The 12220-nt window shown below is 41.4% G+C and overlaps 1 protein-coding gene across 1 annotated transcript in view; it reads left to right on the forward strand.

Moving 5' to 3' along the window:
• Psma5 (proteasome subunit alpha 5) overlaps positions 1-11382 on the forward strand; it is a 21804-nt gene extending 10422 nt beyond the window's left edge. Inside the window, exons 5-9 of the mRNA XM_021196033.1 lie at positions 171-278; positions 411-469; positions 1194-1296; positions 4555-4641; positions 11144-11382. Coding sequence (XP_021051692.1) covers positions 171-278; positions 411-469; positions 1194-1296; positions 4555-4641; positions 11144-11221 — 435 coding nt within the window. The 3' untranslated portion in view covers positions 11222-11382. The remainder of the gene's footprint in view (positions 1-170; positions 279-410; positions 470-1193; positions 1297-4554; positions 4642-11143) is intronic.
• The last annotated feature ends 838 nt before the right edge of the window (positions 11383-12220 follow it).

Below are 12220 nucleotides of genomic sequence, written 5' to 3' on the forward strand. Positions count from 1 at the left end.
GGAACATGTTGATATGGGCAGGTGATCTAGCTCTTGGGAGGATTGTAAGTTCTGGGTCTGATATTCAGTGAGACCCTGTCCCATACAGAAGAGGCATGTGAGCATGAGATTATGGTTGGTGTGAGTTTCCTTCTTACCAAGAAGCAGTATCATTGTTTACTCTTTTATAGAACCACTGGTTCACCTATAATGAGACAATGACGGTCGAGAGTGTGACCCAGGCTGTGTCCAATCTGGCTTTGCAGTTTGGAGAAGAAGATGCAGATCCAGGGGCTATGGTGAGTTAGTTCTGATGCTTGTGTTGAGCCTGCTGGCTGTTCTGTAGGACTGAGAACGTTTGTCCTCTGCACACATTTCTGAGGACTCACATTATTTGTAGCCTTTTCTAAATTAATTCTTTTTGGTTCTAGTCTCGTCCCTTTGGAGTAGCATTGTTGTTTGGAGGAGTTGATGAGAAAGGACCCCAACTGTAAGTATCATTTCCCACCCCTGCTTTGGGATGGCAGGGCAGGTGGATCTACATGAGTTCGATTCCAGCCAGGGCTACATGGAGAAACCTTGTTCAAAAAACCAACCAACCAATGAATGAATAAATGAGATAAAAAATAAAAGGAAAGAAGCAAAAATTGATGAAAAGTAGGACTTCTGAGCCAGTGTTTCTGTGCTGTTTATACCATTGTTGGGGATCCATGAAGAAGCCTCTGTCTAGCCAGCACTAATTCTCTAAAGACTGAGAAGTTACCTCATTGCTGTTACCATGTAGTGCTCACTCTCATATCGGTGTATCACAGATAAGATTGACAGAGGTGTACGTGGTCATTCTCCTGTTGATGTCTTAGGTGGACATAGGTGCCATGGTTATGTATACTGTCTGTCATTCTCTCACCCAAGGTCCTGAGGAAGTTCATGATTTTATTAACGTTTTCTTTTAAAAAAAAAAATCAGTTTAATGTTTAAATTTTAATGTTAAATTTGAATTTTTTGTTTAGCACAAAATAGGTTTTATTGTAACATTTGCATATGTATACAGATGTGTATATCATTAGTCAGGACCCTTTAAAAGAACTGTTTTTTCAAAATAAGTCTTTAGGGGCTGTGCCTCAGTATTGCAGTGGCATGTCCTGGCTACAGGGTAAAATGCTTACACTTCTTTTAGTGAGGTGTTTGTGGCTTAAACATTGATGTCCTTTAAGGTTTCACATGGACCCATCTGGGACCTTTGTACAGTGTGATGCTCGAGCAATTGGCTCTGCTTCTGAGGGTGCCCAGAGCTCCTTGCAAGAAGTTTACCACAAGGTAATCAACCATTCTTAATGTTCTTGTTATCTTTAAAGTCAGTGTTTAACGTCTGTTTGAATACAACTATAGACCTGAAGAGTTTTGGTCTAAGTTTTGACAGTGTGTGTCAGTTGGAATCACAACCTAAAACAAGACACACAACACAATTTATCTGCCAAAGTGCTTAGTAATCTTTCTCCTCATTTGCAACTATATACCAGTATAGATTTGTCTGTTCTTGTCCTTTTCATAAGTGAAATTAATACAGCTTGTCACTTTGGTTGTTGTGAGTTTATGCTGGAATTGAAGCCAAGGCTGTCCACACTAATGTGATTTACCGATGATATTTTTTAGTTCCTGAGACAGGTTCTCTCTGTGTGGTCCTAGATGTACTGGTACTTGCTAAGTAGACCTGGCTGGTCTCAAACTCGTTGAGATCCTCTTACTTCTGCTTTCCTAGCTCTGAGATTAGAGGCATATGCCACCAGGCCTAGCTTTCTTGTTGTACTGTTAAGTTTGTTTTTTGTTTTTATTTTTTTATTTTTTCTGAATAATGTGCCATGCTATGACTATAGCACAATGTTTGTCCTCTATCCTGACAGCTTCACTTAGCAGTTAATAATGCCTAGTGTAGATAGTGAGGCAAGTGAGTAGTTGGTACTTCCTTTCTAGAATAGTGAGATTTGGGCTTTTGTAGTTCGTATCTGTGGTTGAAGGCTACCCAGGTGGGTCACATAGGGAATGTCTGCTCACATTAGCACCTAACATAGGCATATTTAGGAGGTATTTTGGGTTTGGCATATAAATAAGTCTATACAAAAGTTAGGTTTTCATTATACTGTAACTATTACTATGACTGTATTAGTTACTTTTCCAACACTATGATAGAACACCATGACCAAGGAAGTTTATAGAAGGAAGAATTTATTTGGGCTTATGACTCCAGAGGGACAAGAGTCCATCATTGCAGGAATGCATGGCAGCAAGTGGCATGCAAGGCTCCAGGAGCAGGAGAGCTCACATCTTCAATGCAAGCACAAAGAAGAGAAAGCAAACTGGAAGTAGGGTGAAGCTGTAAGCTCTCAAAGCCTGCCCCCAGTGAATAGTTGCTCCAGCAAGGCTATGCCTCCTAAGCCCTCCTAAGCCTCCCCAAATAGTACCACCAACTGGGCACCAAGCACTCAGACATCAGAACCTGTGGGGACATTGCTCATTTAAGTCACCACAGCTTTTCATAATTTAATTGCAATTTTTTACCACTAAAAATGATAAGCAAATTGTAATTCTTTTGCTATGGTGCTTCTTACCTTTGTGTTGATGGCTATTAAGGGTTAGGTGGCTGTGACAGCTTCTTAAAGGGATACAGGAGCATCTGTGGCATCAGTGAACTCTTGCTTTCATGAAAAATTAGGTGTAGTATATGATAGTGTGTGATAGTGTTTATGCACAGAATTTTCATTCCAAAATGTGATTGATGCTCAGGCTTTTCTGTGCTTTATCAGCTAAACTTATGCAATATAAAAAGGAAAAGGAGGGCTTGGGCTGTTTTCCCTGGAAGATCACTTGCACAAATATATGAGACTGTACACTTTTAAAATTGCTTTTTAAAAAGGGGCCTTTTCTTTCCCTTTTCACAGCTTGCTTAACTATTTGTCACAAGAGGCCTAGCTTTCAGCCTAAATTAAATCTTGATAAGCTATACTAAGCTTTATCATTTTCAGTTTTTGATTTAAAGTGGGAAGCATGGGACTCTTCCTTTTACTGTAATAACATCCTTAGATTGACCTCGTTCAGTATTATTTTGTCTTGGGAATGTAGAAAAATCCCTCCAAAAGATGGGCAGTACATCAGTGAGGACATCTGCTACATTTGTCAAGGTTGACTAGAGTTCGGTTTGCAGCATCCGTGTAACTGCAGCTCTAGGGAATCTGACACCCTGTTTTGGTCTCCGAGGGCACCTGCACTCCTGTGTATACCCACACAAAGATGGACATCGTTAAAAAATCTTCTTGGAAAATGGAGGGGGTAGCCAGGCATTGTAGTAGAGGCTTTTAATCCCAGTGCTGGGAAGGCAGAGACAGGGGGATCACTGGAGGCAGCCTAGCCTGCTTGGTGAATTCCAGACCAGAGAGAGATTGATTTCAAAAAGATATCTGAGGAGTAACATCCAAGTTGTCCTCTGACTTCCACATGGGTGCATGTGCAAACCCCCCCATACACACACACCCCGAATCTGCACATACCTGAAAATACAGACACAAAAGAGAAGAAAAATGGTTACCAAACAGATCACACTGATGTGAGAATTAATCAGAAGTGACAGAGACACAAAATAATCCTGTTAGCTTTTAGAAAGTGTTACCAGTAAGCTTGTTCAATATAAGGTTGCCACCGACCTGCAGTATTTGCTGATGCAGCAGAACAAAGCAGAGAGAAATGCCGTTTGCTTGTAATGTAGATCTCGTATGTGGGGAAAATTAAATGTTAGTTGGTGCCGGTGTGTGTGTGTGTGTGTGTGTGTGTGTGTGTGTGTGTGTGTGTGTGGTCAGCTTGGCACAAGTGAGGGCTATATAGGAAGAGGAATTTGAAATGAGGGAATACCTCATTAAATTAGGTTGCGGGCAAGTCTGTAGAATGTTTTCTTGATTAGTGATTAGTATGGGAGGGTCTAGCTCCCTACAGGTGGCGCCATCTCTGTGCAAGTGGCTCTGGGATGTATAAGATAGCAAACCGAGCAAGCCAAGAAGAACAAGCCAGTAAGCAGCACTCCTCCATAGGCTCTGCTTCCTTTCCTTCCTCTACTTCCCTCAGTGATGGAGTGTGACCCGAGAGTTCTAAGACGAAATAAAACCTTTCTTCCAAAGTTACTTTTGGTCATGGTGTTTGTCACAATAGAAACCCTAACTAAGAAGGAAATAAAATGAGAAGTGAATTTTCTGAACCATTGGATTGCCCTCTTTAGGTCACTTGGGTGTCACTAGGCTGCTCACCAGGTTATAGCGTCCCTCAGACCATGGAGTTCAGATGCACGTATACTAGGGTGTACAGCCTTTTCCTCTTTCTCAAGGGTGGTTTACTACATGAGCGTTAGTAAGACATTTTTATTCTAAGTATATTGTATATATCCTTGAATATTTACATTATTATATAATGTACTCCATTATACAAGTAAAGGTGTAAGATTTATTAATATCGGCTAAGTTGTTTCTTCAGAGAGATGCGGGGAGGGTTAAAGGAAGGAATCACGTTCAATTAACAGCTCCTTTCTCTTTGAAGTCCATGACTCTGAAGGAGGCCATCAAGTCTTCACTCATCATCCTCAAGCAAGTCATGGAGGAGAAGCTCAACGCAACCAACATCGAGGTACTGCCCCCACCTCTCCAGCCTCACGCCATACTGCTCCCACCTTGCGCCTTGCTCCCACCTCGTTGCTGAGACAGACTACATCAGGAAAACATATTTTGCCTGATCTGTTTTTTGGTCATTGATAGCATTTGCATCCTAGTCAGTGCTAATGAAGTGGTGATGATGGGAGCCAAGTACAGTGGATTTAAGAACGAAGGAAAGGACTGGTGTGCTTCTTTCTTAGGACTGATGAATGTCAGCAGAAACACAGCACTAAAGAAACAGAGATTAATGAGCTGGGCAGTGGTGGCGCACGCCTTTAATCCCAGCACTTGGGAGGCAGAGGCAGATGGATTTCTGAGTTCGAGGCTAGCCTGGTCTACAGAGTGAGTTCCAGGACAGCCGGGGCTACACAGAGAAACCCTGTCTCAAAAAAACAAACAAACAAAAAAACCCAAAAAATAAAAAAAAAAGTAAAATTAAGTGTTGCTGAGACCCTGATATACGTAGCCAGCTTTATTATAGGTAGTATGGCAGGTGCAGGGAAAGAGTGTAGGAAATCCAGTCCCTAGCTAAGTGCTGTGCTGTGCTGCACGCAGGTGAAAAGGGTGTGGCTAGAACCTCTGGACTCAGTGAGAACAGCTTTCCCTGTGAACGAAGGCCTAGAGAAGGATGTGAGGAAGCACCCTGAGGAGCTGATGTCTGCAAGAGGGAGCAAAAGCGCACCCCAGGAAAAGAGACCAATAGCATTGCCAAGGGTCACAGGACTGGGTGTGGCTCTACGTTAAAGAGCCTGCCTAGCACAAGGCCCTGGGTTCTCACCTCAGCCTAGTAAAATCAAACAGGATTTTTTTCTTTTCTCTCTTTGGTTGTGGAATAGGGGTGTGGCAAATAATAAGAATTGGGAAGGCATGGGGTCGGTTTCTGGATGTTATTTACAGTGTTAACACTTAGGAAAGGAAGCAATGATGAGTACACGTGTAGGTTTTGAAATAAACAGGAAAAAGTGTCCTGTATTTGCCTAGAAATTGTTGGGTTATTTGCTGAGTGGGTGAGTGTTACTGTGAAATTAAGGAGAGTGGGGAACATTGAGGTACAAGGCATTTCAGGTAGGAAAAGGGAGATAAGAATGAGGGAAATGATTGCTGGACTACACTTAAATACTAGCTCAAGCTAGAATAGCAATTACCCCTAGAGACATAATATATATGTATATTTCTTATTTTTAAAAAAGTTTAAAAAGCACTAACTATTATAACTGATGCTGTAGTCACAAGTTAATAACTAAACCAAATCAGCACCAACCAGGATGTTTGTTGGGCTGAGTGGTAGAATTAATCCCTTATGAAAAGTTGATTAATTAAAGACAGCATGGGAGTCTTGGGATCTTGTTGGTGTCATAAAAGGGGAAAGGTGGACACTAGAAATGGAGTCCAAGGAAGATGAGGGACCAGTTTATCTCTGAGCAGAAGTAGAAAGGAGCTTTATTTTAACATGGTTCCTAGGTGGAAAATGCATGGAAATTACATTCTAGAATTTCATGTATGGGAGGTTATATAATGTGTGCCTTGGGAGGTTATATCATGTGTGCCTTCTGTCTTAATTTTGACTCAGCATATTTTTAAAGGTCACCTGGTTGTATTAGTTTCTCTTCACTGCTGTGGGGATCCTTGGTGGTTTTAAAATTTACATTTTAAAATTCTTCCTCTTGCTAGTCTCTGAGATGTGAGATTCAATAGCTCATGGTGATCTTGACCCTTAGAGAGCTATCAGTGCCTTTCTGATGTTCTTGGTCCTGGATGAGAGCATCTTGGCACCTCAACAGAATTCAGATGTTAGCTCTTGGTTTCACAGCGAAAGCCTTGAGGCTACGGGGATAGCTCCTTGTTCTTTCAGTGTAGTGCTGTGGAAAGAGTGTCATTCTGTCTGGTCTGGGCTCAGTGAACACAGTAACTCCCTGTCAGACAGTCAGTCTCCTTCCACTTCCACTGCAGCCATGCTCTTACTGCAGGCTTCTTAGCCCTGAGAGTCTTTGGAAAAGAGGCCTGAGACTTAGAGCTTCAAATCTGATTCTGATGGGCCCTATAATGTCAGCTGTGAGAAAGCTAAAACAGAAAGTGGTAGCACACAACTACAACCTCAGCCTGGTACCCTGTAATCACAGCACCTGAGGCAGAGACATACACCAGTGTTCCAACAGTCCAGTCCAGTCCAGTCTGCATAGCATGTTCCAGGTTGGCCAGGACTATAATAAGACCAGTTCCAAAAACAACAAAAAGTCTTCCATTTAATGTATGTCCTGTCTTGTTATAGAAATCATCTTTGATGTACAACACTTTCAGCTATGCAGTTCATGGAGCTTTGACAATTGTAACTGCCACTGTTGTTAAGATAGAAGCATTTTGTCCTCCTCTCCAAAGCTTCTCCAGCCCTGCTATACTCATTTTCCCAACACTGACCTCTACTCTTAGAACATTCTAGAATTTTATACAAGCTGGGTTGTTTAATGTGTGCTTCTTTGTGCCATAATTTTGAAGTTTACCTGGTCATATCAGTTGCCTCCTAGATTTTTTTATAGCTGTGGGGTATTCCTTGTAGCCTACTTTTTAACCTTTATTGCTAAGTCTTTTTTTCAAACAGAAGCTATATTCAGTATCTTTTTTTCTCTTTATTTCTTAGTCACTACCATTCTCCAGACTGCTCTTGGCTGTGGTAAATCCAGCTTGTCATGGTTTTCTGACCAACTCTAGAACTACCATTTGGCCATCTAACATTGTCACTCCTGCTTGACAGTCCTAAATTAAAACCATTATCTTTCCAGACAGAACTTTTCTTGTCTTAATTTATTTCTCTCTCTTATTTTTTTTTTTTTTTTTTTAAGATTTATTTATATGAGTACATTGTACCTCTCTTCATGACAGAAGAAGTGTTTGGATCCCATTACAGATGGTTGTGAGCCACCATGTGGTTGCTGGGAATTGAACTCAGGACCTCTAGATGAGTAGTCAGTGCTCTTAACCACAGAGCCATCTCTCCAGCTCCCTAATATTTCTAATCCTGGTTGGTAACACCAGCCGTGTACTTGTCATTCACACTAGAACCTACAAGACTTTGACCTCGTAAGCAAATCTAGTCTCTGCTGCCTTGTAATAACTGTGTGGGTGGTTCTTCCCCACCGCAGTGTGTAGTACATCCCCTGCTTCACAACGGGTGTTCCCAGGTCTATTTTAAGTCCTGAGTGTTTTGTTTTGTTTTGTTTTGTTTTGTTTGTTGTTGTTGTTTTTCCAGACCAGGTTTCTTTCTCTGTGTAGCCCTGACTGTTCTGGATCTCATGCTGTAGACCAGGCTGGCTTTGAACTCAGAGATCCTCTTGCTTCTGCCTCCCAAGTGCTAGGATTAAAGGCATGCGCCACCGCGCCCGGCTGTTTTGTCTTTGATAGGATCTTATTAGTTGGGCCGGGCTGTCCTGGAATTCTGTGTAGTCTGGGCTAGTCAGTTACTGTCTTCCTGACTCAGGAGCTTAGTGATGGAGTTTATAGATGTGTTCCACCACAGCTTGGGTTCTGTACTTTAGACTGCTGTAATGTAAGAGATGTAAGCCAGCATACCTCTTCACCTCACCTTCTATTCCACCTATCCTTGTGGAGTTACCGTGTCACAGTCTCTTCAGTTAATACACAACTCATAAATCTTTCTTCCGGGACTCCTCCCTGGACTCTTGGGGCTCTCCTTTCTGAACACTCAGCACTCCTGTTCAACAGTGGGTGACATTGAAAGCCTCTGGCATCTAGCATCCTTAGTAAGTGAAGAGCAGGACTTTATCTGGAGTCCTATTTTCTAGCACCCATAACTAGTACACACATGAATTATTGATGAGCGAAAGAAAGCATCTGTGTACCTGCTTCCTGGAGGTTTTATAAAACGAAAGTGAAATAAATAGAAAAGAATCTTATTCATTATGTAAATGCATATCATTGTGCGAATGATACGGGATATTTTTACTTGAGTAGTGATGAGTAACTTCCTGAAGGCAGCACAGGGTTCAGAACCTGTTAGTAGTCGTTTGCCTCCTGCTTCTAGAGGGTCTTCTTGTTCAGGTTGCCCAGTTTGTTTTTAGTCCCTGTAATCTTTTGGAAGTATTACCCTTGGGACATGAGTGACCTCACAAAACAATCCTGTAGTCTTGATTCCATTTATTGATACTGCATCTCTGTCCTCACTTAAATTGTTTAAGTAATGCTCTAAAGAAAAATGGCAATGCTATTTATATTTATAGCACCTGTATAATAGAATTCATAGGCTATAGGGACTAGAGTACTTTACCTAATACAGGTTTGTAAATTATTTTTGAATTTTTCTGGCATTTTGTGTGATTAGATATATCTTTTAGGAGAATCTATTAGACAGGCTTTGTGAGGAAAGCATTTATTTTAATCTTTTCCAGATCAGTTTATTAGATGTATTCACCCCCTCCCACCCCCAAATTTTACTTAAAAAGAATAATAATTGTAGACTAGATTGTGCTGATTTTGTCTGCAAACTTTCAAAGTAATCCTATTTTTAAATGCTGTAGAGTGGGGTTGGGATCTAGCTTAGTAAAATGCTTACAAAGATTTGAGTTTGATCTTCAGAATCCATGTAAAAATGCCAGGAATGATGGTGTGTGCTTGTAATCCCAATGTTTAGGAAACAGATTTGAGTGGTTCCCTGAGGACAGACAGACATCCTAGCCTACTTGGTGCGCTCCCAGCCAGTAGATCCCATGTCTGAGCAAAAACAAGATAGCACCCAGGGAACACCAGCCAAGGCTGCACTTGCCACCCTCTGCACATGCACCTAAATATATGAACACACATGTCCACACATACAAAATACACTTGTGTCTAATTTTAAAATTAAAAATGACAAAAAAACTTTTAAAACAAGCGCACTTGCCTGGAAAGATGGCTAAGCAGTTGAGAGCATCTTACTGGTCTTGCAGAGACCCTAGGCTGGGTTCCCAGAAGCCATATGATGGCTTACAGCTGCCTATAACTGCACTTTCAGGCGACCTGACCCTGACTTTTGGCCTCCAGGCTCCTTCACACATGTGGTGCACACATAATCATGCAGGCCCACACACATTAGCATAAGTTTAAAAGAGTAAATCTTTTTTAATTAAACAAGCACCAAAACCCTTTGAGGCAAATGTGAAGTAATGCCTCTTTGTCAGGGTTGTTCCCAAACATGGGGTTTCATGCTGTGTAGGGATGATGGTGTCAGTTGAATAAGTGTGTATGTGTCACACACACACACACACACACACACACACACATACACAAACGCTCGAACTTGCTGCTGGATATTCCTGATACTCAGAATGCTTCCCCACTGTACTACTACTGGATTCTCTTCATTCTCCCCTTAACCAAAATAACTGGGTTTTTTGTTGTTGTTGTTGTTGTTGTTGTTGTTGTTGTTAGGTTGCCACAAAGACAGGTATAGAGAAAATATCTAACAATGATAGCTAACAATTATTTGTTCCTTACTAATATCGTAAGCACTGTTTAATCCTCACTGCTATATTTAGTGTTCCTATTTCACAAGTAAGGAAATGACAACACAGGATGGCCAGGTAACTCATTGTCACACAAGTTCATCTTGGGAGTTTATAAATATGCTTTAAATATATTTCTTTGAGACTGGAAATAATAGCTCAGTGGTAGGGTACTTGCCTAGTACGTGTTGAATGCTAAGTACAATTTTTTTATGTTCAAAAGTGTGTGTGTGTGTGTATGTGTGTTATATACATTTATTTTCTATGTATGGTATGTATCAGGGCAGGCAGACATACCACACAGCATGTTTGTGGAGGGCAGATTAAAACTCTTATAAGAGCCAGTTCAGTCCTTCCACAGCAGGATCTGAGGTCCAGATTCTGGCTTGGGTGACAGACAGGTGTCTTCCCTTCCTGAGCCATTCTGAGGGCTGGGCCCTACTTTATACTCCTAGGGGCTAGAGAGATGGCTCAGAGGTTAAGGGCATTGGCTGTTCTTCCAGAGGTCCTGAGTTCAATTCCCAGCACCCACATGGAAGCTCCCCACCTATAATGGGATCTGATGTCCCCTTCTTGCATGCATGCATGCAGACAGAGCACTCATATACATGAAATACAGAACTCTTTTAAAAACAACACAATTTTGTGTGTGTTTGTATGTATGTATGTATGTATGTATGTATGTATGTATGTATGTACATTGCTGCTGCTTTGTGAGTTTCCTGAAGTAACTTTAAGAAGTAACAATGATGTCAGTTTGATTGTTACATGGTGGATTAACCTTAAAATAGAAAAATTGGTCAATAAGAATGTTTATTTTTGAGTCAGAGTTATTTTAGGGACCTGCTGGCTGTAAAGGATATCCTAGGACAGCAGATCCCTTAGTTCCTCACAGACAGCTGCCTCACTAACACTTCTGACCAAGCTAGGGCCATTGGCAAGGAGCCCAGCCAAGGCTATTAACCCCTTTCTTTTTCTCTGCAGCTAGCCACGGTGCAGCCTGGCCAGAATTTCCACATGTTCACAAAGGAAGAACTGGAGGAGGTGATCAAGGACATTTAAGGAGCCACCCTCGAACTTCTGTGGGACATTTTCAGTTCTAATTGCCCTTAGACTTTATTTCCAGCTCTTGTGTCATGGAAAATATCCAGTATATGTGTGTGTGTTTTTTTATGAAGTCTGTACATAACAGCAATTCTGAAATAAAAAAAATTAAAAATATTTGTTAATAGTCTGTGATCTTATAATTTTAAATGTTTATGTTGGTAGGCAAAAATGATAATTAATGCCCTTAATACCTTTCCTGTGAGCATGACTGTCCTAAACTTATTGTGGTGGTTCTCTGCAACTCAGACAGCTCTAGCCTTAGATACTGGAAGATTAATTCAGACTAGTCCAGCTCCTCCCAGTGGTTAGTAGATGTTAATACTACTGGAAGTCCATTTTAAGTCTTTGAGTGAGGGTTGGTTGGTTGGTTTTTGAGAAAGAGTTTCTCTAGCCCTAGCTATCCTGGAACTAGCTCTGTAGCCTAGGCTGGCCTTGAACTCAGAGATCTGCTTTCTGAATGCTGGGACTAGAGGTGTGCACCAGCACTGCCTGGCCCTCCTTTATATGAGAACACTGCTCATTGGCCATCAAAAGACTCCTGGGGCCTCCCTACTTCTTTGTGTCTTAACGGACAGTCTGGGAAGAGTGCCCTTTTTATGAAGTTAAGGTAAGGGCTGCAAAAAAAACTTAGAAAGGGGATTAAAAAAAAAAGAAAAGATTTAATCCCAGCACTTGGGAGGCAGAGGCAGGCAGATTTCTGAGTTCGAGGCCAGCCTGGTCTACAGAGTGAGTTCCAGGACAGCCAGGGCTGCACAGAGAAACCCTGTCTCAAAAAACAAAACAAACAAAAAAACAAAAGAATGTTATTGGTTTTGATCTCAGTCGCAACGAGAGTTACATACCTAAGCTGTATAAGTAAGAGAACTGTAAAATTCAGAAGTTTCTGTTGGACTTTGGAATGCACTATGAACTTCCTCCACTGGAGCTGTTCCCATATGGCTACGATTTACAGTC

The sequence above is a fragment of the Mus pahari genome, chromosome 4, assembly GCF_900095145.1.
Source record: "Mus pahari chromosome 4, PAHARI_EIJ_v1.1, whole genome shotgun sequence".
NCBI lineage: Eukaryota > Metazoa > Chordata > Mammalia > Rodentia > Muridae > Mus > Mus pahari.